The sequence below is a fragment of the Canis lupus genome, chromosome 24 (assembly GCF_048164855.1).
Source record: "Canis lupus baileyi chromosome 24, mCanLup2.hap1, whole genome shotgun sequence".
In the NCBI taxonomy this organism is placed as follows: domain Eukaryota; kingdom Metazoa; phylum Chordata; class Mammalia; order Carnivora; family Canidae; genus Canis; species Canis lupus.
The window spans coordinates 49809809-49834322 of NC_132861.1; the positions used below are offsets into that span (position 1 = coordinate 49809809).

The following is a 24514-nucleotide window of genomic DNA, read 5'->3' on the forward strand; positions in this document are numbered from 1 at the left end:
GTTTTGAATGAACAAGTCAACATCAGCACACTAGATGTCTTTTCTGTGGCCCATGTCCCAGGTAACCCCAGGCAGAAAGCCCTGGCCCAGGCCCACACTGTCCCATGTAGGACTTACTGCCAACGAAGGATGGTAACAACCTCCCAAAGCGCATCAGAGGCTCTTCGTTAAGCTCAGTTGGCTTATCCAATAGTTTGAAGAAGACGTCATTCGGCTCACTGGCGAAGCTGTACACCTCCTTGACGTTCACCTTCCTGCCAATGCCCAGAATCACGAAGAAATAACCCTTGCATTTGGCCTGCAAGATGACTCTATGGGCCTCTTCCAGCTGCTCCTTCTCCACCTCACCTGTCAGCATCAGAACTATGATTTTTAAGTCCCGTGGGTTGGGGGCGCTTTCAAAGACATTCTCTATAGTGTATTCAATGGCACTGCCCAGGTCCCTGGTCCCTTCCAGCTGTGTCATTCTTCTGCTGAGAAAGTCCACCAGCTTCTCCTTGGAGCCATAGTCAGTCAGGGAGAACTCCACCTTCACGGGCGGTAGGCTGGGATTCCCCAGGGACTCATAGGGCGCATGCTGCACAACTGCCACTCTGGCAAAGTGCTGAGAGGCCTTGGGGTCAGGGCTTATGTCCAGCTGCCTGACCAGGTACCCTATGTACTTCTTCATCTCATTGAACTGGAACAGAGAGGTGGACTCAGAGCTGTCTAAGATGAAAGCCATGTCGATGTCCACATCGCTGCCCGCTGCTCTCCTATCCCTGAAGGAAGGCTTCCAGTTGCCAAATCCACAGGCCGGGTCAATGTTGCAGATGTCTAGAAAAAAGCACGGTACCCCATTTATTCTGTGACCCCTCACAGTAAGATATTGTACATCAATGTGCTGGGAGTTGGGGGTAGTTGAAATCATCCCATAATATAGAAACCTACTTATAGCTTGCTGCCACTTTGTGGCCATATTTCAGTTTTCATCAGCTAACACTAAATGAAACAAATCAGTAAGCTAAAGTCCTTGTTAGTATACTATGGTATTGGCATTAAAAGAAGAGGAAAAGGAAGAGAATAAAGAGGAGGAACAGTGGGAGGAGGAGGGAGGACATAGGGGTAGGAGGAGTGGGGAGAAAGAAGGAAAAGAAAAGAAAAGAGAAAAAAGAAAAGAAAAGAAAAGAAAGAAAAGAAAGAAAAGAAAAGAAAAAGAAAAAGAAAAGAAAAGAAAAGAAAAGAGAAAAGAAAAGAAAAAAGAAGGAAAGGAAAAAAAACTATTTCTTCACCACTCTTCGAATAAATGCGTTCCAGAAAGTCACAAAGACAGATCATTGAAATTTGGACGCCAAGGTCAAATAGAAGCAGAGCCTACTTTCTCCTTTATTTCCCATAAAATGAATCATTCCCTGTCAAAGAGAAGCTCTGTTTAAGGGGTTCCACTTTCAGTAAGGAAACTACTTATATGGGAATTACACCGGTAAACGTGAGGCTTTATGAATCTTCCTTTAACTCTAGCCCTTTATATGGATGGCGAGGATTCATTCGAATGCTACTCCGTGGATAGCACAGTACGCGTTGTAACGGATGTTCCTGCTAGGGAAGCCCCTTACCCAGGCAAACGTGGCAGGTCAGGACATTCTTCAAGAAGTCCGTGAGGTCTCTCCTAGCGGGTAGGACGAGCGCGTGCCCCACCGCTGTGTTATTGATCTGGTTTAAACAAAAGAAAATGCTTGGTAGGAGTGTCCGTGGTAAGTAACTACTGGAAAATGTAGCTGAGGAAGAGAGTCACATCAGTAAAATAAGCTTTCCAACAGATCAGTATCTCCTCTGGGCAGGTGGGGGGTTGGGGAGGAGGTACTGAGCCTAATCGGACAACCCAGATTTTCCTCTGTGGAGATGAGCTGCAGTTCAGATCCCACTCTTGCACTTCCTGCCAGGCCTGCAGGAAGATTATTTAACTTGTCTGGGGTCCAATTTCCTCAGCTGTGAAATGAGGAGACTCCTAAACTCCTCATGTCCAATTAGATAATGCATGTAAAAGGCCTGGGCTAGCCTCTAGGAAATAATGGGCACTTCTGTAGAATGGTTGTTTTCCTCAATCATTCCAGCCACTGACAATCATTAGCTCCATCCTCTCCCACTCTCCCAGGCCCAGAAAGGGATTTCCCGACAAAGCAAGTAATAACATCACATCTAGAAGATTCAAGAAGTCTTGCTTATCATCATGGCACCTAGGACACCATCCCTAAGCAGTCATTTAATGAATAATTACATTTAATTAATGAATGAATAATTGACTTTTCAAACTTGCTGAAACAATGCTGTCAAGAACCCTGTGATTCTGGGTTCTTCAGCCCAGGGGAGGGCCAATGTACATAAATGACCCCTTGCGAGGGTAGACAGCTGGAAGCCCAAGCTCAGTACGCTGTGCTCAAACTGGCTTATGGTTTGGCCTGAGAGATGGCACCAAAGACCAGACTGTCTTTCACTGACACAGGCAGTGGTAAGACCATAGAATACCCAGTCTAGAATGACAGATGCTAGAGACCATCCCTTCCCGACCTCGTCTTTCGCAGTCAAGAAATCTAAGACCCAGACAAGTTAAAGTGACGTGACCATATTACTTGTGGTGACTTGAAGCTATAAAGTGGATGGGTTGGATCTAGGGCTCTTGCCCATCATGCCCACCACCCCACTCATCTTGAGCAATGCCACCAGAATGGGCATTGAATAAATATTCATTGATTAATTAGCCAATCATATTTATTATTGTAACAATTAAACAAGCTATTTAAGCGAATGACAAGGGAGCACTCTGCAGCTTCGCAGCAAAGGCTGACCCTTGGCTGCCATCCTGGCTGGAGAAAGACTCAGAGAGGGGGGTGTAGATGGGGGTGCTGGGATCACTGACACTTGGGGGACCTCATTGGAAGACTGTAGGCCTCAGGGTCAGCCCTGGGAGGGTCTCCTCCAGCATGTGAGGGGGGACCCTGTGGCAATAAATCACAGGCCTGTGGCTGTCGCTCTAGTGCCAGAGCCACCCGGCTGTCCTGGAAATCTCACTAGAGTAGTCGCCAATCACAACAGCCTCCTCCAGGAGCTTTTGGAAACCATGGCATGAATTCATCAAGGAGGTACCAGGTGCCCGAGAAGCTTCTCAGAGCCCAAGAAGAACTGAGGGAAGAGTCAACAATGCCCCCAGGGCACAGACCTGCAACGCGTTGACCAGCTGCCGGTCCTCCTGGCTCGTGAGGAACAAGGGTGTGATCCCTGCATCCGAAAGCTTTAGCACAGCCTCCCTGAGCTGTGGGGAGGCCCTCGTGGGCTTATTGCTGAAGAAAACAGCCACTTTTCGCATCAGGAATCCGTTTCTCACTCGCTTAAACGTGTTTCTGGCCACAAAGGACATGGCCGTTTCCAGGCTCTGCTGCTTGGATGTCAGCGCCACCTGAAGGTTCTTGATCTTGTCCAGAAGGACTGACTTCTTCTTGGAGTCGGCAAACCGGATCTCCGTGGTCACCTCGTTGTTGTAGGTGACCACGGCCACACGCGCCCCCCGCGGGCAGTTGCTCTCGGCAATGGTCAGGTCGCCCACAAGCTTCAGGACCACGTCCCTCATCCGGCTGAAGGTGTCTTGGGTGACCCCCTCTGAGGTGTCTAAAGCAAAGGCCAGCTCCGTCGGGAAGACGGGGCATTCCAGGGGCCCTGTGGGAAGTGGTGGGTTTCCAAAGACAAGCTTTACTTACTGGAAAAGGGAGGGTCTTCTTTCAGCAGGAGGGTAGTCACACGGCTGGAATCAACTTACCATAGCAGCAAGCTACGGAAGAAAGGAAGAGAACAGTGAATATGGTGACCACATGAGAATGTCAAACGTCCTACCAAATGGGGTCGCGGAGAGTGGAAAATCATGTACTTACGACATTTATCTTTGATGCTCTGGACAAGGGCACATTGCTTTAAAAGGAAAAGAAAGAAGCATGAGGGGGTGGACCAGGGACTCACAGCGCAAGGACGGGAGCTGTACACATGCAACTTACATCCATGGAGTCACCTCTGTTGCCTTTGGGACCCTGCGGAATAAGGAAAGAGGGGATGAGAAGGAGCACAGGTAGGCCGGATGCTGGGGCTGAGGAACCACCTTCGGATCTGAGTAAACCCCATGGAGGAAGCAAAGGTAGACCCTGGCCAACCTTGGTCATTTTCAGGTCCCCTCTTAGATTTGACTTTACTGCTCAAGGACCAATAGGGAGATAACTTTGAAGGCAAGAGTGTTTCCCTTGCAAGATAAATAGCCCTGCACCCCAGAAACCTGGAAGCTCATGACAAATCAAAGGGATCACATATTTGGGCTTGAGGCTACGCATCGCTTCTCCTAAGAAGCACTTCCTTTGCACCTGCTAGCTTAGTACCTCCTGTTCACAGAAGGGACCGTGAGGAGGAGTCATTTAGCTGACCCTGGGCTCCAGAGGGGAAGCACGCCAGCTGGAGTCCATCCCGGAGGAGCCCCAAGAACAGACCCACAACCACCCTCAATCCCTCCTCCCAACCTGTGGCCTCCCTGACGGTCAAGCAGTCATCTTGTGGGCCCATCAAGTGTCTTTCCACGGGACTAGAGACTGGTTTACTTTTAAACACTTCACTTCTTAAAGGCAGCAATCACCTGACTCAGCCTTCACCCAAGTTCAACCAGTAGAATCCCTCAACCTTTCCTTGTAAGAATGATTGTCCATCATTCTTTGAACCTCATCGAATTTAATGTAGGGAGACAATACAGGGAAAGCTTCAAATAAGGAAACAAAGACATTCGTAGTGAAGAGACGTCCTGGAAAGCCTGCAGAAGGTCACCCTCCTGGCCCCCGGTGGCAGGGCACTCGTGGGTTTTAAACCACAAATCAGAAGCTCTCTCGGGCATTTTATAAACCAAAGGAAGTAGTCCACAGACCGACATCTGTCATAAATTATACTACTGGGATCCCTGGGTGGCGCAGCGGTTTGGCGCCTGCCTTTGGCCCAGGGCGCGATCCTGGAGACCCGGGATTGAATCCCACATCGGGCTCCCTGCATGGAGCCTGCTTCTCCCTCTGCCTATGTCTCTGCCTCTCTCTCTCTGTGACTATCATGAATAAATAAATAAAATCTTTAAAAAAATAAAAATAAAAATAAATAAATAAATTATACTACTTCTACGATATGCAACCAAGAAGTATTAAAACTTGTACTTTTTTTTTGTCCTGTACACAAACCTCAAACAAACCTATACCAGGAAGTTATAAAGGCAAATTACAATATACCCTAGACCACAAGGTTCCATAAGAAACTTCTTTTTACAGCTTCTTGTTACTCTAAAACTCAAAACCTCTTTTCTCCATTGTGGTATCAAAAGAAAAGTGGTTTACTTGAAAAAAAAAAAAAGGCAATAACAATACAAATGCAGCAGCCCTCTCTTGAGGAGAAGGGACAGTGGAAAGTTTATAAAGAGGCATGTGTAAAGCATCCAGTCCAGTGGCTAGATCAGAATTCGGGGGGTGGGGAGGAGAGAAGGTACTTACAGATGGTCCTGGGTAGCCAGGGTCTCCCTTCTGCCCAATTGCGCCCGGAGGTCCTGAATTTCCCTAGAAAGGACAGAACAAACATTGCTCAGCTATGGCAGGAGATGAGGAATCCCCATCTCCTATGGTTGGAAGGGGGCAGTGAAGGTGATCTAATTCAGCGTTCCCCCGTCACCATGAGAAATCTCTCCGTCAGATGCTTGCCCAAGAACCATCAATAAGACTATCCCTGGATGGACAAGAAACCAAAAAATGGCAATTAATCAGATCACTATTCAGTGGAGACAACCAATCTAATGTATTGAAACCCACCTCGAATAGTATGATGATGGAGTCTGGCTGTCTTCACTGAGCAAAGCGACAGGATAAGATGAGGGTTTTAACTGTATTTTAAGCTAAAAACAACAGTTTCCCACATCCAGACCACAATTTGCTAAGTCAAGACTCGGTGTAATCTTAAGAGGGTGAGTAAACATCCATTGAAGAGAGTAATTCAGAGCTAAAAGTAGCTTAGGGAAGAGGACTCTAATGGTGGGGAGGAGGGCAGCGTGTGGTCTCGTGATCTCTGAGATGTGTTAGAGGAAGGCGTTCTCAGAGCCTCCTCACGAGGACGGCATGGCTGACGGAGGACAGAGCAGACAACCACAGAGGGTCCTGAGGACACTGCTCTGGGGCTTAGGATTCCTTCTCTTCTTCCCTAAACTACAACTAGCTAGGTTGCAAGTGAAGAAGAATCATTTTTACTACACATGTTCTCATTCCCCACCTGCCTGCAGGTGGGCAGACTCACCCTTCGGCCTCTGATGCCTTTGGGTCCCGGTGGTCCGCCTGTCCCTGGCTCACCAGGGACTCCCTGAGAAGAGAGCCAGAAAGAAATGCATTAGGCTCTGAAATGGAGGGTCTAGCTGAGGGTCCCAGGGGCATCCGGACCACACTTCCTGGGGCAGCCAAGTGGCTCACTCTGATTTACTCTGATTACTCACACTGCCTTCCTAGTCCATTTGTGTCCCTTGCAGTCAGCCTTAGCTTGTTGAACCCGTGGTGACAATACCACACCGATCACAGCATTTTGAGTTTACAAAGTATGTTACTGCTGCATCATTTCATTTAACCCTCACAGGTCTCGAGGCAAGTGCACACTGTCCCGTCCACCTAACAGATGAGGGCATACCTCAGAGAGGCCGAGGCCTTCCCTGGGTCCTGGTTAGTAAGCAGCTGACCCAACACTAGCACCTCAGTGTTCTGATTTCCAGCCCATGAACACACCAGACTCAGGCACAAACAACAGTGACATTTCACCATTAGGGGAATATTTATTTACCTTTGGACCTGGGTATCCAGGGAATCCTCTTTCTCCCTGTAAGAGAGAAATAAGTAACTCAGTATTTGGTCCCAATTTAAGTGCATCTAAAATACATTATTCTTGAGCTGAAATATATATATATATATATATATATATATATATATATATACACACACACACACACATATATATACACATATATATACACACACATATATATAATATATATAATGAAATATATATATTTATATATTATGAAATATATATATATATATCCCTGGAGTCATCAGGAGAAAAAAATTCTTGATATTACAATAAAATTTTGAGAAATAATTCTCTAAAAATATAAGTTGTCAGAAGTTCAAAGAACCTAGCAGATACATACTTTTTTGCCTTTGCGTCCTTCACTGCCAACCCCGTCTCTGCCATCGTCGCCCTAGGGGTGGAAAGACAGCAATACTGCAGGCCGCCATGCGGGGCACTGCACAGCCACCTCTGTCTAGAGGCCTGAGCACAGGGTCTTTGGGTCCCTGAAGTGTTCCCAGATCAAGGACGTGTTCCTGCTCCCATCCCATCCTCCAGGTACAAACAAGACTGCATCTGGAAAAGGATGTGCTTAATGGGCTCCTTTGGCGAAATGGTGCTGGTGTGGCACCAATATAAACAATTGACAGCCACTGGAAAGACACCGCTTGGGCATAGAATCACAGACCCACTGAACCCAAGACTCTGAAAGTGGAAAGGATTCCCTAAGGCCACCCTGACTCTGCATCTTTGGGTCTTTGATTCTACTTCAAAGCAAGAATGCAGTCTCTCATGCCTTCCCGAGTGCTCCTGTGCTCAGACTCTGTCCCCTCCCCTCCTAACAGTCATGCCGTAGACTACTTTCATTCCCAACTCCCCCTTCCTGTGCTCTTGGATTGGTCCCATCACCCCCACCATGGGAGATCTTCAGAACTGGATTCCATTAACGATTTCAAAAGATCAGAAGAATGCATGTAAAATATACATTAATATCTCTAAAATGTACATGGAGCGCACTACATAGTTAATTTACGCTTTTGAGCAAACTTTAACAGTGAAAGAGCTGTTGTCCAAAAATTTATGGACACAATCAAGAAGAGATTCCCTGCAATGGTCTGAAGAGATTTTAAAGTCTGATTTTTTTCGCCCTCTGCTCCTGAAACTAACAGTGACAGAAATGGATCTTTTAAATGCCGGAAATGGATCTTTGCCGTAGAGAAGTTGCATACACCCCAAAAAATATTTTAAAGTTTGGGATTATACATCAAATAAATCTGGTCCATTTTAGCTATACTGCCTCATTCTTTAAAAATTCTCAATATTCTGTAGACTTCTTTTCCCTGGATAGAAATGTATATTACGAAGATAGAATGTATATTATTCGTGAGCAAATAGATTATTATTATAGATTAGTTTTAAATGACATTTTTAAAAATGAGTTATCGAGGTAGTAACTTTTATTCCTAGGATGTCTCATTCAAAGGAAATGGTTTCAATCTGGATCGAGACCTGAGCAGATCCAATTCCATTTTAACCAAAGGATATTTATTTCTTTGCGGAAAAGCTCCTGCAAGACTGAAAATGAAAGTATATCCCACTTCATCGTGTCCCCACATTCACTTAGGAAAAAAATGGCTTTCCTCAGTCTTCTCTGATGGAATGAAACTGATTTGAAATTCACTTGCTGTTTATAAGCAGAAGGTTTTGCTGTGTTCAATCGGATCCCAAGGACACAAGAAGCAACTATCAAGTTACCCTTATTTGGAACCCAGTTAATGGGCAATGATGAAGCCTAGCCCAGAGCAAGGCCCCCGTCTCCCCACCTCCCGCCTTCTAGCGAAGGATGAGCCACAGCACGTCTTGATCTTACCGTCTCCCCTCGAGGGCCCCGGCTCCCAATGCCTCCCTTCTGTCCCGGCTCTCCAGGCTCACCCTACACAAAAGAAAATTTAAAAAATAAAAAAATAAAAAATAAAAAGCTGAGACAGCGGTGGTTCCAAGGCCAACTTAAAATGTGATTCTAAGCCATTCATGTTCTATGCAATGCTCATGGTAGGGTTGCTGCAAGCTGCTCCCTTCATCTTTTAGATTTTGATAAAAATGATTTTTTTTTTTTTTAAATCGCAGTGCTTGTGTGTACATGCCAGGAAAAGAATCCAGGAAAAGTCTGTGTTTGTCCCTTGCATTAGCATGGCATGGGGACATGCTGACGGGGAAGAGAGAAACAGAAACGGGGAAAGAAGCCAGGAAAGTCAGTGGGCATTGAATTCAGCAGGGAAACCCAACAACACCAGCAAGAGACGCAGAGACAAATGTGGATTCACATGAACACATTTCCTTTGTGGAGAAAATGCTGCCCTTCCAGACTGGTTCTGATAAATTGTGGTTTTCTTAAGGCTTACGGAAAGTCTGTTCTCAGACAGCCTTCATGTAACAAGCTGCCGTTATCCAAAACAGTCAGGCATCTGGGCCTCTTGGATAAGCTAAATATGGCCAGCAGAGCTCCGTGTGTGCACTGCCAGTGTCGAAAGGATGCGTGTGCAATGCAGCACAGAAGCTGTGCTAGGCGTCCCCAATCTGCTCGGATGGCTCTGAGGAGCCACAAACCACGCATGAATAGAATCAGGTCATCCACCTGCTGCTGGAGGGTTATGGCCATGAGATAGCCAAGCCACTGAGTACAGCCCACATGTTCCCTTGGGGTGGGGACAAGACAGGGATCCCACGGGCCAACCTGGCTGGCGACAGGGGAAGCTGGGTGCAAGCAAAGCAGGAGGGCACAGGGACAGGAGAGAGAGAGAGAGAGAGAGTGAGGCCACGGAGGGTCTGGCTGGGCTTGGGCCTCAGGAAATGAGTCCTACTTTTGTCAAGACGCACCTTTCTTCCCAGGGGACCGATCCTGCCACGCTCCCCAGGAACGCCTGTGGTCCCTCCGCCTCCCTGCAGCACGAGGAGAGAGGAGCGTGTCGATGAAACATTCACCCTGCAAGCCCAAGGGCCTGAACCCTGCCCTCCCCCGACCCCGCTGCACTCAGGGCCACGCACGGTGCTGGAGACCCAAATGCACGCGTGCACAGACACCACTTATGCAAACTGAAAGTATCACCTGATCGCTCAGCACCTGTTTCCCCGGAGGAACACATGCTGCTGTTACCAGTCACATACCCCGAGGCCCTGACCAGAGAGGACCAGCACCCGGATATTATGTGGCTTTGTTTCCCTGTCCATGCCTGCACACTGACCCCTGGGTACACAGGTGTGGAATCCTGTGTCCCTGTATCCACTGAGGGAGCAAATAAATAATGAAGAAACAGCTCTTCAAATGGAGCGCAGCCCCCAGAGCCCGGAAATGACCAGAACAAAGATGCCAACAACAGGGGGTAGCAGCTACTTGGCATTGGTGACCGTTTGAAGAGCTTCACCTCACCCCCACTCCACCGTAAGCTCTCGACCAACCAGAGCTTAAATGATGTGAACAGAACCACAGGAGCTTTGAAAATAGGGATTTCTCAGATTGCAGACCGGGGAAGGATGTCTAAGCGAACAGAGGTTCTCACAAAGTTTCTGCTTCACTGTCCGACCTTTTGTTCCTTTAAGGAGCAACAGGTCAGTTCTTTGCCAGTTTTCGGTCACTATGGTTTTCCATAACAAACGACAGGGGAGCTCCTGTGTCAGACAGGAGGGACGCCCGAGGGTGCAGCGCTGGGTGCTGGGTCCCCACTCAGCTCTGACACATTTCTGCTCATCGTCACCAACCACAGAGATGATGTTCATGCCTGTGGCCATGCAAGTATAAGGAGCAGCTTCTGTGTCAGACCTGAGGACGGGGAACGCCTCACACAAAACACCGAACCCCAAGGCAATGTCAAGGGGCCACCTGTGAAACAACTTGGCATTAGCGGAGAATGTGGGCAGATTGAGTTAGATCTTAAGTGGGTCTAATCCTCAGACTTTGGAGATGCAGGGCGGCCCCTCTGTGCTCACCACCCAGCTGGGCCCTGTTTGGAAGGAGCAGCACTAGGATTTAGAAACCGCCGGAGGAGCACCCGGGTGGCTCAGCAGTTGAGCATCTGCCTTGGAGTTCCAGGATCGAGTCCCACATCAGGGTCCCTGCAAGGAGCCTGCTTCTCCCTCTGCCTGTGTCTCTACCTGTCTCTTTCTGTCTCTTTATGAATAAATAAATACAATCTTTGGAAAAAAAAAGAAAGAAAGAAAAGAAGCCCCCAGAGCACCAAGCAACAGTGTCTCTTACTTCTTCGGGGAGACTGGCCAGTCGCCGTGAGGACCGAGGCTGACTCAGGGTGTGTGTTGCCAGGGATGAGGCGAGGGGGAGTCTATCTACAGTGACACCATCCACGGGACCTCAGCCTGTGCAGGCCCTGGCTCTCTGCTTAGCTAAAGACAGGGGTGCGATCGAACCGACTTACCCGAGGCCCAGAAATGCCTTGTTCACCGATCAGCCCTGGAGGACCTGTGGGACCAGGTGGACCCTGAAGAGATAAAATGCCAACGTAAGTGCTGTGTGGAGGTGGCGCTCCATGAGGAAGCTCACTCAGGGTGACACCTGCACATGGCACAGAGCCCAGAGCCCCGCTCTTTTTGGCGCAGCCAGAAAGCCCGCTGGAGACCACGCTCCTGTCTCAGCTGTTAACAGCAGCTCCAACCCAGGACACAAATGGGGAAGTTAATTAAAAAAAAAAAAAATACAAGGAACAAGGGGCGCCTGGGTGACTCAGTCAGTTCAGCGACCAACTCTTGATTTCAGCTCAGGTCCCGATCTGAGTCATGACATGGAGCTCCGCGTCAGGCTCCGTGCTCAGTGCGGAGTCTGCTTCAGTCTCTCTCTGTCTTCCTCTCCCTCTGCTCCTCCCCTCCTCACTCCTTCTCCCTTTCTCTCTTTCTTTCTCTCTTTCTCTTTGTCTCTCTCTAACATAAAGAAATAAAAATCTTTTAAAAAATTACGAGGAACAAGGGTTGAAACAAAAGCTTGTACACAGATGTCCCCGGCAGCACCATTCACAATTTCCAAAAGGTGGAAAGAGTCTGAGTGTCCACCAGCCGACGACTGGGTAAACAGATTGTGGTCTGTCCACGCCGTGGAATATTCCCCAGCCATCGAAAGGAAGGAAGCGCAGACACACACCACTACGTGGATGAAACTCCAAAGCATGATGCTCAGTGGAGGAGGCCAGACACAAGAGGCCGTATATTGTGTGACTGTGTTTACATGAAATTTCCAGAAGAGACAAACCCACAGAGACAGAAGGGAAATGAGTGGTTCCCAGGAGCCGAGGGAGGGGAGATGGGAGTGACTGCGTAACGGGTAAGGGGCTCCTCTGGGGAAGGTGGACACGTGTAGAGCTCAGGGTCACAGCATTGCCAATGGACTATCTGCCATGGAACGGTTCGCTTCACGATGATTAGTTTTGCATCCGATTTTGTAAAATTGACTCTCACCTCATTTAAAGACAAGCAACTAAGCATCCGGGAAACATCACAAGGCATGCAGCCACACCTTGGGCGGGGGTGGTGGGGGTGGGGGTGGGGTTACTGACCTGCGCACCTCGGGCCCCCTGCTCTCCCGCGGAGCCCGGCTGGCCCGGGCCGCCCTTGTTGCCCTTGGAAACAAAAGAAGATGGAGGGGGTGTCAGGATGGTTTTCACCAATGTCAGCCATCTGCTCTACAGTCACACCTGGACAAGGCGACAGGAGAACAGCCCTATGGGGTGGGGGTGGGGGGGTGCGGAGGCCATGGAGGAGGCGGCTCCGGGACGAGACGTTGGGCAGGTACAGCGGTGTCTCTCTGCACTCTTAGGATGGTTTTCCACTCTTTTCACCCTCTGCTCAAGATGGCTTTGGAAAACAAGTTTTGTTTTTTTGTTTTGTTTTGTTTTTTTCATCCAAACCTGTCTTGCCCAGGTGAGCAGATGGACACAGGAAGATGCTGAGACTGGTCAATGACCTGACAAGTGGGCCCATCCGGGATAAGGGATGCCGGACATCGCCTCCTCCATCTCTCGCCTTCGCTTTTGGTCCCTGTCCCCATGGCCCCTTGGTCTCACAAGCCGTTTAGAAGAGCCTCACGTTAAGGAATTGGTAGAGAAGGTGGCTGCAGCTGATCGAGCGCCACGCCTCGCTGGCAAAGGGACAGGGTACATGGGGAGTCATGATGTGATGCTGGGAAAGAGGCACCAAGTTAGAGACCTACCTTCGTTCCTGCTGGTCCCCTTCGGCCAAAGCCACCCTGTGGAGAAGTCACAGAAAGTGAGAGGGAGCCTGGGGACGGAGCCGCTGTGCACCTGGCCGGCCCCGAGCAGACGTGCACGCGCCACCCTTCCTCCTGCCCTCATCTCCGCGAGCTTTTGCTTCCGTGCTGCCCTGTTCACCACCCAGATGGAAGCTTTCAGAGTGACTCCAGACCTGCCAAGCAAAACAATGACTCGTTCTGGCTGGATGATCCCAGCCAGTCTCACACAAGGATGTGAAATGGTAATGTCAACCTGTCTGCTTTACGACCGAGTTCCTAACTGCAGGGCGAAGTCATGAAATATGTTCATTCTCGTGGAAGGGAGTCCCAAGCTCTCCAGATGCTCCCGGCCAAATATAACACATAGTTGGTTAAGTAAAGTATTGGGATTGTGCATATGTGGACCTAAAAGCCCAACTGTGCTTAGTCTGGGCTCATGACTTGGCAACGTCTCCCTCGATGTTCTAGAAGTGACCCTTAATTCAAATAAACGTGGACCTGCTGCATTAAGTCATCCTTTAATCCCAATTTTGTGATGCTTCCTCTCCAGAGCAAAGGTTCAGGATCGGAACTCACGGAGGTCCTGGGTGTATCTTTGCGAGGTAAGGGCTGGTATTCTGGAGACTGTAACACAATAGTTCTGTTACGGGCTTGACGCATCTGCTGCATCAACCAAAGAAACACACTCTTCACTCCCAATGGACAGGCCCAGAGATTTTCTGGGGTGACGGCTTTGCCATTATTCACTGTGATGGCAGCTTCTTTAAGGGAAGACCTTGGCCTCCTATGGATGACACATGGACAAGTGGAGGGGGAAGGGACGGGCCAGGCCACTCCTTCAGAGTAAACAATCTGGCTGGCCTCCCCCAACCCCGGCGAGGGGACATCCTAGAGTATGACTAGAGGCCACCAGTGCTGGATGACGTACAACTGAGGCCAGAGACAGCCTGCAGAAGCCTGAGTGGTAGACTGAGGCATGAGGTAAGGACACAGGTCACCCTGGCATGAGCCTGGCACAGTGAGGTCCTAAGGGAAGGAGGAGGAAGCTGACAACCAGGCCTTCCCCGGCCATCAAGGGAAGAGTCTATGAGAGCCCTTGACCCCGTATCAACTTCAAACCCAAGTGTCTACCTTGCATGTAGAAATCAAACAAATTGGCTGCATGGCTCTATTAATAATCATTTCATGAAAACCAGGTTTGGCTCCCCTCACGACCGGAGCCGTCAGCACATCATGACAGACAATAGAGTATTTCCTCATCGCTTCGTCATCACACAGCTCCTCGGCATTATTCAAATATAATCCTCAGAACATTTAAGACAGCATCTTCAAATTTTGCTTGCCTCTGAATTATAAAAGCATAACCTAAAAGATTATGCCTAGGGGCACCTGGGTGGCTCAGTGGATGAAGCGTCTGCCCTCGGCTCGGATCATGATCTCGGGGGTCCTGAGATCGAGCTTCGCGTTGGGGTCCCTGCTCTTCGGGGAGCCTGCTTCTCCTCCTCCCTCCACCCCTACCCTTGCTTGTGCTCTCTCTTGCTCTCTCTCAAATAAATAAAGGCTTTAAAAATAATAATAAATAATAAATAAATAAATGTGCCCAAGGCATATCATGCCATCATGAGTAAGAGTCACTCCTCCCCAAAAGCGCCCAGTGCAGAGCACACGGCTGATGGTGCCACCACCGGTCCAGCTCCCAATGCGAGGCTGGCACCAGGGAACAGGCGGAGGTGCTGTTGTTGGCTACGCAGCCCAGCCCGGGGTGCTGTGCTGTGCCGCCCGCTGAGCAGAGCCACCCTGACGGCCCCTGAAGATTTATCCGCCTCCAGACCGCTCCTCCCCGAGCAGGGACTCTCTCCCCGCTTCCAGAGCCGAGCTCTGGGTACCCCACCCCACCCCCCCGCCCGGGCCCAGAGCTTGTGTACATAGCTTTGGCTTCAGCCTTCCGCAAGCCTCAGAGAACCTGCATGCAACGTGCCGTCTGGCAGCAGACATTTGTGAAATGTCTTGAAAAAGCAGCTGCAAGATGCGATTCACGAGAAAACAGAATCCGGTTCCGTTGCTTGAACTACAGCAGCACCGACCAACCAACCAACCATTATGACGCCAACACGTACACGACCCGTCGGCCCTCCTCCCCCTAACGCCCTCATTCCCCTCTGTACTCCTGCTTCAGTTTGGATTTTAAAAATATTTAGTGGGATTAAAACCTAGCCAAATACGTGAAAGCAGCGAAGGCATCGCTTTTAAAAGCCTCTGTTGGATGCTGTGCTTTGGACAAGAGGCAAGGAGAACCCCGGGGCGGGAGGAGGGATGGGGCACAGAACAAATGGTGAGCATGAAACACGTCCATAAGCACCAAGATTTGGGTGACAGCAGTTTCAAGAATCCCTTTAAAGTCCCTAAATATAAAGCTGCTGAGTAACTCTGCCCCAGAGCGCGTTGGTGGGCCACTCAGGCGGCGGCACTTGCTCAATCTCCCCATGGAAGCCCCCAAGCCCCAAGATGCACTCACTTCCTTCCCGGGGTCTCCAGGACTTCCAGACACCCCGTCTCTCCCAGGGAGACCCTGATGGGAGGAAAAATCGGTGTAAGATTCTCAGCTGCAAAGAAGACCATCAAACTCTGCACACTGCACCAGAGGCCGTGGGGAAGGGCGCACACACACAGGGTGGTGGGCTGCTTGGGGGGACCCCTGAGACGTGGGCCGTGCCCGGCTTCGGAAGCCTCTGGCTTCACAAGCACTTTTCACTGATATCTAAGGGGAACAAATTCTGCAGGTAAGTAGCAGTTGCTCCCACTCCCTGTTGGAGACTCCCTTCACCAAGGGGTCTGCACCCCGCGCGTGGGCCCCACAGCCTTGAAGACCACCTCCGTGGCCTCTGCGGCGGCGGTGGGCATGCGGGGAGGGGGCCAAGCACTCAGCCAAGGGGGTCTGGGATTGCAGGGTGTCGTACCATGGGGCCGATGTCTCCAGTTTCTCCTTTAGGTCCTCTCTGCTGACTGTCCCGTCCTGAGTCACCCTGCAAACAACACAGGTCAGGGACATGAGCTGCATGTGCAAGCAAAGGATGCTTTCAGTTCACTTTAGGGAAAGAGATGGAAAAGAAAGGCTTGTGGCTTCTCTCGTTCTGTGACTCTATAAAACCCCATGCCAGGCCAGCCTCCTCTCCTCCGGGCCAGAACCAGGCAAGAGTGACCCTGGGGGATCATCCTTCTCACTGAGGAAGGGCCACCGCCCACCGTCCAGGGCCAAGAGTGGTTGGTGACCCCATGGGCAGGCTGTGGGTCGTGGGTGGGATATGGCCGAGGGGCGGCCCCTCAGGGTCTGACGTGTTGGTCACCCCTAATACTTTCCTGACCACTCAGTCCAGCTGGATGAAAGCGCCCTGAGGCCACCTTTTAGGGATACTTCTGAGGTCTTTGTAGGAAAGGCCCTGCAAACACTTTATCTCTGCTGGTAGAGAGCAAACACATCTCCAAAATTGTAGGAAGAGGACAAACCATGTGTGTTACCAACACATGTTAAGGCCATTTCAGAATTCTGGTTTAAAATTCTTCCCTTCAACCCACGTCGCCGAAACCCTCTTCCCCGAGACACGGGTCTCACGCTGCGGGTGAGGACGTCCCCTTACCGGGTCACCTCGAAAGCCAACGTCTCCTCTCTCTCCTTTGACCCCTTTAGGTCCTTTGTCACCCTAAATAAAAAGCCCGAGCGGAGACAAAAATTAGGTAGGGTTTCCAATTTGTATGTCACCCTTAAAATCACGTACTTTAGGTCGTAAATCTTTAACAGGATAGCATTTCCCATTTGCGCATTTACAGAAAGGTAAAATCACTTCCAGATATTTCTGATTTGTTCTGGTAATCCCAAATATTTACTGGGACCTATTCTGTACCAGACACCGGGGGTTTATTTAAACAGATCACACTCAGCTCGTGCCCTATGAGACATACCCTTCAAACAAACAAAAATATATGATGTAATTGTCACAGGTGATAGAGGACAGAGTGGATGCCAACCCCGGAGGACATCAGAGAAGGCTGCCTGGAGGAAGCAGTCTTCACAGACATGAATTAAACAAGTATGTATTCCTTAGGTAAAATGTTTCTAGTTTTTCCATCATGACAACGCTATGGAAACATACTTACCCTTCTGCCCGGATTCCCTTTCTCTCCGGAAGACCCGGGCAATCCTTTGTCTCCCTGTCAAAGACAATGAGAAAACGTCACCCCCGGCACAATTTCCACCGTAGCCCGAGCTAGGAGCAGCCGGGATGTTCAGGATGAGGACACGGTGTGGACTCCGAGCGCGAAGTCACTTACGTCTTCACCGTCGAGACCGTCCAGCCCGATTTCTCCTAATTCGCCCTGCGGGGAAAGCAAGACACACGGTGAGAAAGGAAAACCCACAGATCCTGAGAATGCGATCAATTTATAAAAAGCTAAAACAAAGCATAGGTACCTTCTCTCCTGGGAATCCGCGAGAGCCCTGGAAGGCAGGGGAAAGGGGGAAGATTAGGTCCTCCCTGGAGGCCACAGAGAAAGGCGGGGGGAGGGGGGGAATCCCTCCTCGACACCTGGATCTGAAATCCAGTGCTCTCAGGACTCATCTGTCTACACTGCCCTCTCTCCATCCCGGCGGGGTGGGGTCGGGGGGATCCTGAAGCTAATTTCCCTGGGCCTGAGCACCTGCTGCTCTAGGCTCCCTGGGCAGGAGGGCACCAGGCTCCAAGGTCCCTTTGTGACTTTACGGCCCGGTGGCCTCTTACCTTCAGCACCTGCTTTCAAACATCAGCAAACGGAGGAGACAGCACCTCCAAGCACTTCCCACAAGGAACCTTCCAGCGTGTGCCTGGCACCCTGGCCCCCCAACACTTCTCTGGCTCCTCTCGGGGCCCGGGGCTAGAGGCACAGGCCACCGGCCCTTCCCCCACCTGGCCTCGTGACCGCCCCCTGACTTCCTCAGGCTCCCTGCCCGCGGCAGCCTGGGCTGCTGGACCCGCCAGACCTTGGACCCGGCCTGCAGTTGGAGCCCCTGGCTGCTGAGGCCTCCGGGGCCTTCTTCCCCAGGGAAGCATTTGGGGACAGCGTCTCACTTCTGCACGTGCCACTGAACGCCTCTGCCTGCTGGGGCCCTGGTGCTGTGGTCACACACATGCACACACATACACACACACACGCACACACACACACACCCTGTACCTTTATTCCTCTCTGCCCGGGGCAGCCCTGGAAACCTTGAGTGCCGTTCACGCCAGGAGGACCGCGCTCACCCTGCCGGGAGAGACAAAGCCATTTACAGGTTGGAGCTCCTTGTCACCATGCCTCCACTGAGTTCGCTTCACCAGGAGAGGCGTTTTCTAGAAAGTAGATTTCCCCGGCAGGGATGCTGTTCGATCCTGGTCAAGCCTTCGGCACCCCTGCACCCCCAGCCCTGGGAGGTTCCCACCCCTTGAGGGAGTGGGCCCTGGAAGGTCTGCGGCTCAGAAGGTACTTCCCTGGAGGACCAAGGATGGGCAGGCCTCTGGGTACCAGGTGCTAGGAGAACCCTGGGCCTGATGGCTCCTGCACACCGTCCCTGGTTCCTAGCTCCCCAGAGGGTCCCGGGGTTGGCACTGCCTGCTGGGACCCCATGACTTCATCTGCTGTCCACCGGCCTTGTCCCCCGATCTCAGGGCTGGGCCTCTTTCTAGTGTCCCCAAGCCTCTCAGACCTCATCTGTCCCAGGACCTGCTTCCCGAGCCCCCAGCTGCACCCTTAGGTCACCCAAGTCGGCAAACCTCCCTTAAAGGCCGTAACCCCGACAACAGCCTGATTAGGCTCCCTCCGCCCTGCCCCAGCTCACTCCCGTCTCTGCTTGGACTGGACATCTGCATTTGCTGGACCCCAGGCATGGCCTATTTGGTGTCCCCCGGCCTCAGAGGCCATCGAGTCTCTCCCTCTGAAATAGAACGAGGAAGAGCCCTGCACAGCACGTCCACGTGTGTCACGTCCAGTCATCCCCCTGTGCCCTGTGCCCCACAGCGTAGAGATCTGAGTTGTCACAGAAGTCAGAAACGAAGGTTTTCCTGGTAGGAAAATCACTGGAAATGCAACAGATCATGAGCCCCACAATTCAACCCCAATGTGTGAGGAACAAAGAGGGAAGACAAGCTTAAAGAACAAATCATCTTGTACTTACGGGTCCACCCTCGTCGCCAGGATAACCTCGATAGCCATCTTCCCCGGGAATACCCTAAAACAGAAAGAGTGATTCCTCGGTGAAAGCCTCTAGTTTTCTTTGTTCTACCTTCAAGCATCTCCCCGACCCCGTTCCTTTGATAGAGCAGTGCCACCACTTAGCACGGCGTTAGCTGTTCCCTTGAACTTGGGCTTCCATTCATCATTCCAGCGCCATTCATCTATCAGGATCTTGAAGGCTCTCAAAATCCTGTCCGCTTCCTTTAACTTAGATGCAAAGGCTAAGATTCCCTGCTGACCCTCCGCGGAGAGGCTGCCAGTACGTGATGCCCACCGATATGAACATTATTTCATAAAATGAAGAACCAAAGCACTAAAGAACAGATCCCCTCTTCCTGAGGAAAGAAAGAAGGCGGCGGGCATCCAGTGTCCCTCAGGCCTCCTGTTGCAGGGACTCTGCTGAGAGCTGGCCCCAGGTGTAAGAGGCACAGCCACCTTACCTTTGGCCCGATGCTGCCAATGGGCCCGCGGTCTCCTCTTTGCCCGGAGCATTTGCAGGGAACTCCGCAGCAAGCTTTCTCAGCGATGTTGTCCTACCAAGAAGAAAAGAAAGTTCAAGTCCTAACAAATGCCAAGAAAAAAAAAAAAAAAAAGCATATATAGGCCATGAAGGGAAAAAAAAAATCTGATGTGCGTGGATTCCACAGTGAGAGGTGAAGCTCTGCCCACGTGGCCCTCCCTCTGAAACGGGCCCAGCAGTCAGATGGCAGTGGGAAGTCACACACGGGGACGTGAAGAGCCACCAAAGTAAAATAGATCTTATTCATGGCATCACTTTGGGCTGGGCCTTATTTCTAAAAGTTTCCAATGTCCATCTTCAAATTTCACACATTAAGCATGAGAGACATATTTTCAAACTCTAAAGAGCAAGACCTAAGAAGCAAGTCGCATATGGCCCGGATGGAAGGATCCCCCAAATCTCCTCAGAACCATGGTCAGAGCACAGACCAGGGTGCCAGGACGGAGGAAAATAGGGAAGAGCCACATGTGGGGCAAACACAAGTGGTCCCTGCCACCACCCTGGGTCACCAAGGAGGCCACACTCAGCAGACACCCTCGATGGTCCCTTCCCATCCGAGCCCCTGACTTTACGGGGAGAGTGCATGCCCAAGAAACATTTCCAGCTGCTACACTCATGGTGGTCAAACACTTTCCTTACAGTGGGCTTCTCAGAGTTTTCACTTTCTTCCACGTTCCAGATGTGTCAACTAACACAACCTCCTACCACCCAATTAAAAAAAAAAAAATTCTAATTCCAGCCTTGGGAAGAATGCAAGAGCGAAAAAGGGACATTCAATTCATCCCACGGCCTGCTATTGCCACCAGCAAACAGTCCCTGAGTTGACCACTCAGCCCCACGTCCCCCAAAGGCCCACCCACTGCCAACCCTGGAGCTAGCATCTGCAGCCAAGAGAGGCTGAACCCAAGCATTAGGAAGCCTCAGGGATCCCCTCCACCTGCTCCAAAGGAAACTAGGAGAGAGGCCATGGAGATGCTTCTCTGCCCAGAAATGATCTCTCTTCTCCTGCGTTGCCTTGTTTTCTCATGCAAGCTTTCTGATGCTGACAACCTGATTCCCATTTGCGGACAGTCACTCTGATGTTTTGCCTTCCCGACAGTCTTATGAAGGGCAAAATGCTCGCAAAAGGGAACTGAGGAAATCGCCGGGTGATGCCACCAGCGTACCCAGAGAACCACTGTCCCGCTGGCCACTTTCCCAGCTCTTGGGTACCTCCGGTCCGAGGGCTCACACACAGGATGGCAACAAGGAGGTCCCTCCCAGGTGAATTAAACAACTTGAATGATTGAGTGACCCACCCAAAGGGCCCCTCTGCCATTCATCTGGCAAAAAAATAAAATAAAGTGCCTTCGTTATCTTAAGGTGACAAAGAACTTGGTATCTAGACCAGTTTGTGCGTAGAGACATAAAAACTCACGAGCTGCTCTGCTAGTTCATAATCGAGGTCCAGCAAGTTAAGCCTCAGGGGCCTGTTGTATAGGAAGCCTCGCCCGAACTCCAACTGCATCAGCTGCTCCAAGTTGGCTACACGTTCAAGGCCCACGAGGATAAGAGCCTGGACACCTGCGCGGAGAGGCACATTCAGTGCAGCTTGCCTGGCCCTCCACAGCCACCACCTCTTTGCCCTCCTGACTTTTTATTTTATTTTATTTTTTTTAAAGATTTATTTTTATTTATTTATTTATGATAGACATAGAGAGAGAGAGAGAGAGAGGCAGAGACACAGGCAGAGGGAGAAGCAGGCTCCATGCCGGGAGCCCGACGCAGGACTCGATCACAGGACCCCAGGATCGCGCCCTGGGCCAAAGGCAGGCACGAAACTGCTGAGCCACCCAGGGATCCCCCCTGACTTTTTATTTTAAAAGAAGACTTCAGTGTAAAATGTGGCCTTTACCTAAGACATATTGAATCAAACTAGTTAGCCACTCTGAAGGGTCAAGATCCTGGAAATTTTGACACCTCTGAGCAATTGCTCCAGCTACATAGCTAAACTCATCAGTAGAAATACAGGAAGTGACATCATGAAACACATTCATACAGAAATTCTCAAACTCTGGCCTTGTGAAACATGGGGGTGCTGTGGGAAGAGCTGAGATGCACACCTCCCAAACCAGTTGAGTCACAGTCTCATCTTCTTCGCTCAGGAAAAGCCAGCTAAGTCATAGAACATTCTTAGGATAAATTTTGCTTCTGTAAACCTCTGGTGTTGGCATTCACTTTCTGCCAGTGCTATGAATTCCAAAGGAAACGAATATCCAGATATTATATCTGATAATAGGCATCCCTGTTTATCTAATTGCCCTAAATTTGGAAAATCTATGTTCATTATTTGGTGTGTAGTAGAGCATATTTTTGCTTAAAAGTATGGTATTTGTGAGCTGTGATCAAAACTACATATTCTTTTGCAAAAGCATGCCTGTGTCAGGACTTGCTGATAAAGCCATCTGTGGTACGAGGGGAACCCCGATAGCACCAGGCAGGTGTCAGAGGGCCAGGCTGCAGGGAGGATGCCCCAAGGATCCCCCAGAGGACTCTAGCTGGGTAGTGTCCCTGCCTCACCCAGGCCAACTTCTCACATTTAGAAAGCCCACGACCTACCTTCTTGTCGGAGTTCCTCAGATGCCTTTTGTAAATCAGCCAGATTTCCATCCACTCCATCCGTAAAATGAATGACCACCTGGAAAAAAAAAAAAAAAGATGTGTCAAACCCCAACCAAAATTAGAAACATCAGACTTCCAGCAGGGAGACCAGTCCATTCAAATCCTCCATCTTAGAGTCGAGGACACCGGGGACCAACAATAAGAAACAGTCATCCTCAGTTTATAGCTCTTTGATACTGTGCAATAAGTGAGGGATAAAATAAAGGGGGATACTGTAGTGCTTGATTTACTAAAAAAAACAAAAAAAAAAACAAAAAAAAAACCCTCAGAATAAAAATAAAAACAGTTTATCTCATTTTCCTATTTATGTGATGTAGTTTCTAGAAATTGTGTGAGTGTGTGTCTGTGGGTGTGTTATGGGCTGAAGTATGTCCCTCCAAATATCAGCTGTTGAAGCCTTCACCTTCAATACCTCAGAAGATAACTATATGTGGCGATAGGGCTTTTAAAGGGTCCTTAAATTCAGTGAGGTCATTGCGGTGGGCTCTAACCCAGTGTGACTGGTCTACGGAGAAGAGATTGGGACACAGACACACCCAGAGGGAAGATGGTACACAGACAGAAGGAGAAGGTGGCCGCCTGCAAGCCAAGGAGAGAGGCCTCCGAAGAAGCCAACCCAGCAGACACTCTGGTCTCAGACTTTCAGTGTCTCCAGAACTGTGACAATCAATTTCTGTTGTTTCTACTGTTTCAGACACCCAGCCTATACACATGGAGAGAAAGAGAGGGAAACAGAAACCATGATGTACTTAAGGGGTTGGACTATAATTCAACATGAATTAATCATAACTTCAACTCAGTCAAGCTTACTTACTGATTTCCAGGATTTTTTTTTTAGAGCATTAGTAAAACTACTACAATGAGGAAGATAATTACCTTTCAGACTATTATGATCAGCTGACGGTAAGGCACTTTTTTATTTTTTGGGCACTGCCAACCCCATCAAACGGGAAGCGTGTTCATAGAAGAACACTTTGGGAAAAGGGGCTTCTGGACATAGAGGTGTGCCTCCTGACCACTAGAAGTCCAGAAACTGCATGGGAAGCTGAAAGAGGGAGAAGCCCATGCTCACCTTTACATTGTCTGCTGAAGACTGTCTGAACTTGTTCTGATAGACCTTCAGTGTGTCTGCAGTGAGGACATAGGGGTGCTGGTTGCGCATGTTCCGGAACTTCTCAAACAGTTCTGGCTGGTACTCGGCAAAGTCAAAGGCCTCCACGGGACCTGAGGGTGTGTTGGCCACCACCGACACCCGCACGGTGGGCATCTGGCTGCCGCTGCAGCTGATTCTTTGCATCTGGCTGATTCTATTCAAGATGGCATCCATCTTGGACTCAAGGCCCTTCTGGGTCACAAAGACATTTTGATCCCTTGATCCGTCGAACCCCAGAATCACATCCAGATTACAGACTGCAAAAGGGAAAGTAGGCAATGAGCTCTAGGTTGAGGTGGCTGAGATGAGTCCAATACACAGGCACGGCCCCCAGATGGGGACCAGGCATCGTGCTCAAGGGCAAAGTGAGATCCTCTATGTATGGGCTTAGAGAAGCAATTTGGTCTGCCTCTCTCTCAAGGCACGCCAGAGCTGACTCTTAGGAACTGAGAGTGTAGACCATTTCAATGTGTTTGCTTTTCTGGGGTATTTGTCAGTTTTGGCCTGCAATACAGTTGGTGTGCACGTGCACCCCAAGATTGTACTTGGAATTAAACGCGCTTGAGAACTCGACTACTCTTTTCTCAAATAGTTGATCTAATAAACCTATCAACAGAAACAGGGATCGATTACTCTGAATTATTTGGGAGATCCAAGAATAGAGGGAAAAAGTAAATCTTGTAAGAGCAAGAAAATACAGACTTCCACTCTTACCCCAAAATATAACATATCCTTATTGTTAACAGGGGCCAGGCGGTTGCCAGGACCCAACCCACGTGGATATAAGGAAAATGACTGAAGCAACCAAAGGCTCAAGGACCCCACGGGC

General features: G+C 49.9%; 1 protein-coding gene across 2 annotated transcripts in view; it reads right to left on the minus strand.

Annotated features, from left to right (window-relative positions):
* Positions 1–24514, minus strand: part of COL6A3 (collagen type VI alpha 3 chain) — an 81088-nt gene that overhangs the window by 17292 nt on the left and 39282 nt on the right. Inside the window, exons 11-37 of one of the 2 annotated variants that reach the window (XM_072796802.1) lie at positions 23605–23942; positions 22470–22548; positions 21289–21434; positions 19792–19884; positions 19293–19346; positions 18314–18385; positions 17574–17600; positions 17435–17479; positions 17261–17314; positions 16744–16806; positions 16066–16131; positions 15624–15677; positions 13070–13105; positions 12417–12479; positions 11289–11351; positions 9739–9801; positions 8732–8794; positions 7223–7273; positions 6856–6891; positions 6325–6387; positions 5535–5597; positions 4023–4055; positions 3903–3939; positions 3791–3802; positions 3197–3690; positions 1596–1692; positions 118–816 (exon numbers count right to left, since the gene is read on the minus strand). In XM_072796802.1, the coding sequence (XP_072652903.1) occupies positions 118–816; positions 1596–1692; positions 3197–3690; positions 3791–3802; positions 3903–3939; positions 4023–4055; positions 5535–5597; positions 6325–6387; positions 6856–6891; positions 7223–7273; positions 8732–8794; positions 9739–9801; positions 11289–11351; positions 12417–12479; positions 13070–13105; positions 15624–15677; positions 16066–16131; positions 16744–16806; positions 17261–17314; positions 17435–17479; positions 17574–17600; positions 18314–18385; positions 19293–19346; positions 19792–19884; positions 21289–21434; positions 22470–22548; positions 23605–23942 (2964 nt within the window). Of the gene's footprint in view, positions 1–117; positions 817–1595; positions 1693–3196; positions 3691–3752; positions 3803–3902; positions 3940–4022; positions 4056–5534; positions 5598–6324; positions 6388–6855; positions 6892–7222; positions 7274–8731; positions 8795–9738; positions 9802–11288; positions 11352–12416; positions 12480–13069; positions 13106–15623; positions 15678–16065; positions 16132–16743; positions 16807–17260; positions 17315–17434; positions 17480–17573; positions 17601–18313; positions 18386–19292; positions 19347–19791; positions 19885–21288; positions 21435–22469; positions 22549–23604; positions 23943–24514 lie in introns of those variants that run through there. The other variant, XM_072796800.1, reaches the window with a different exon arrangement.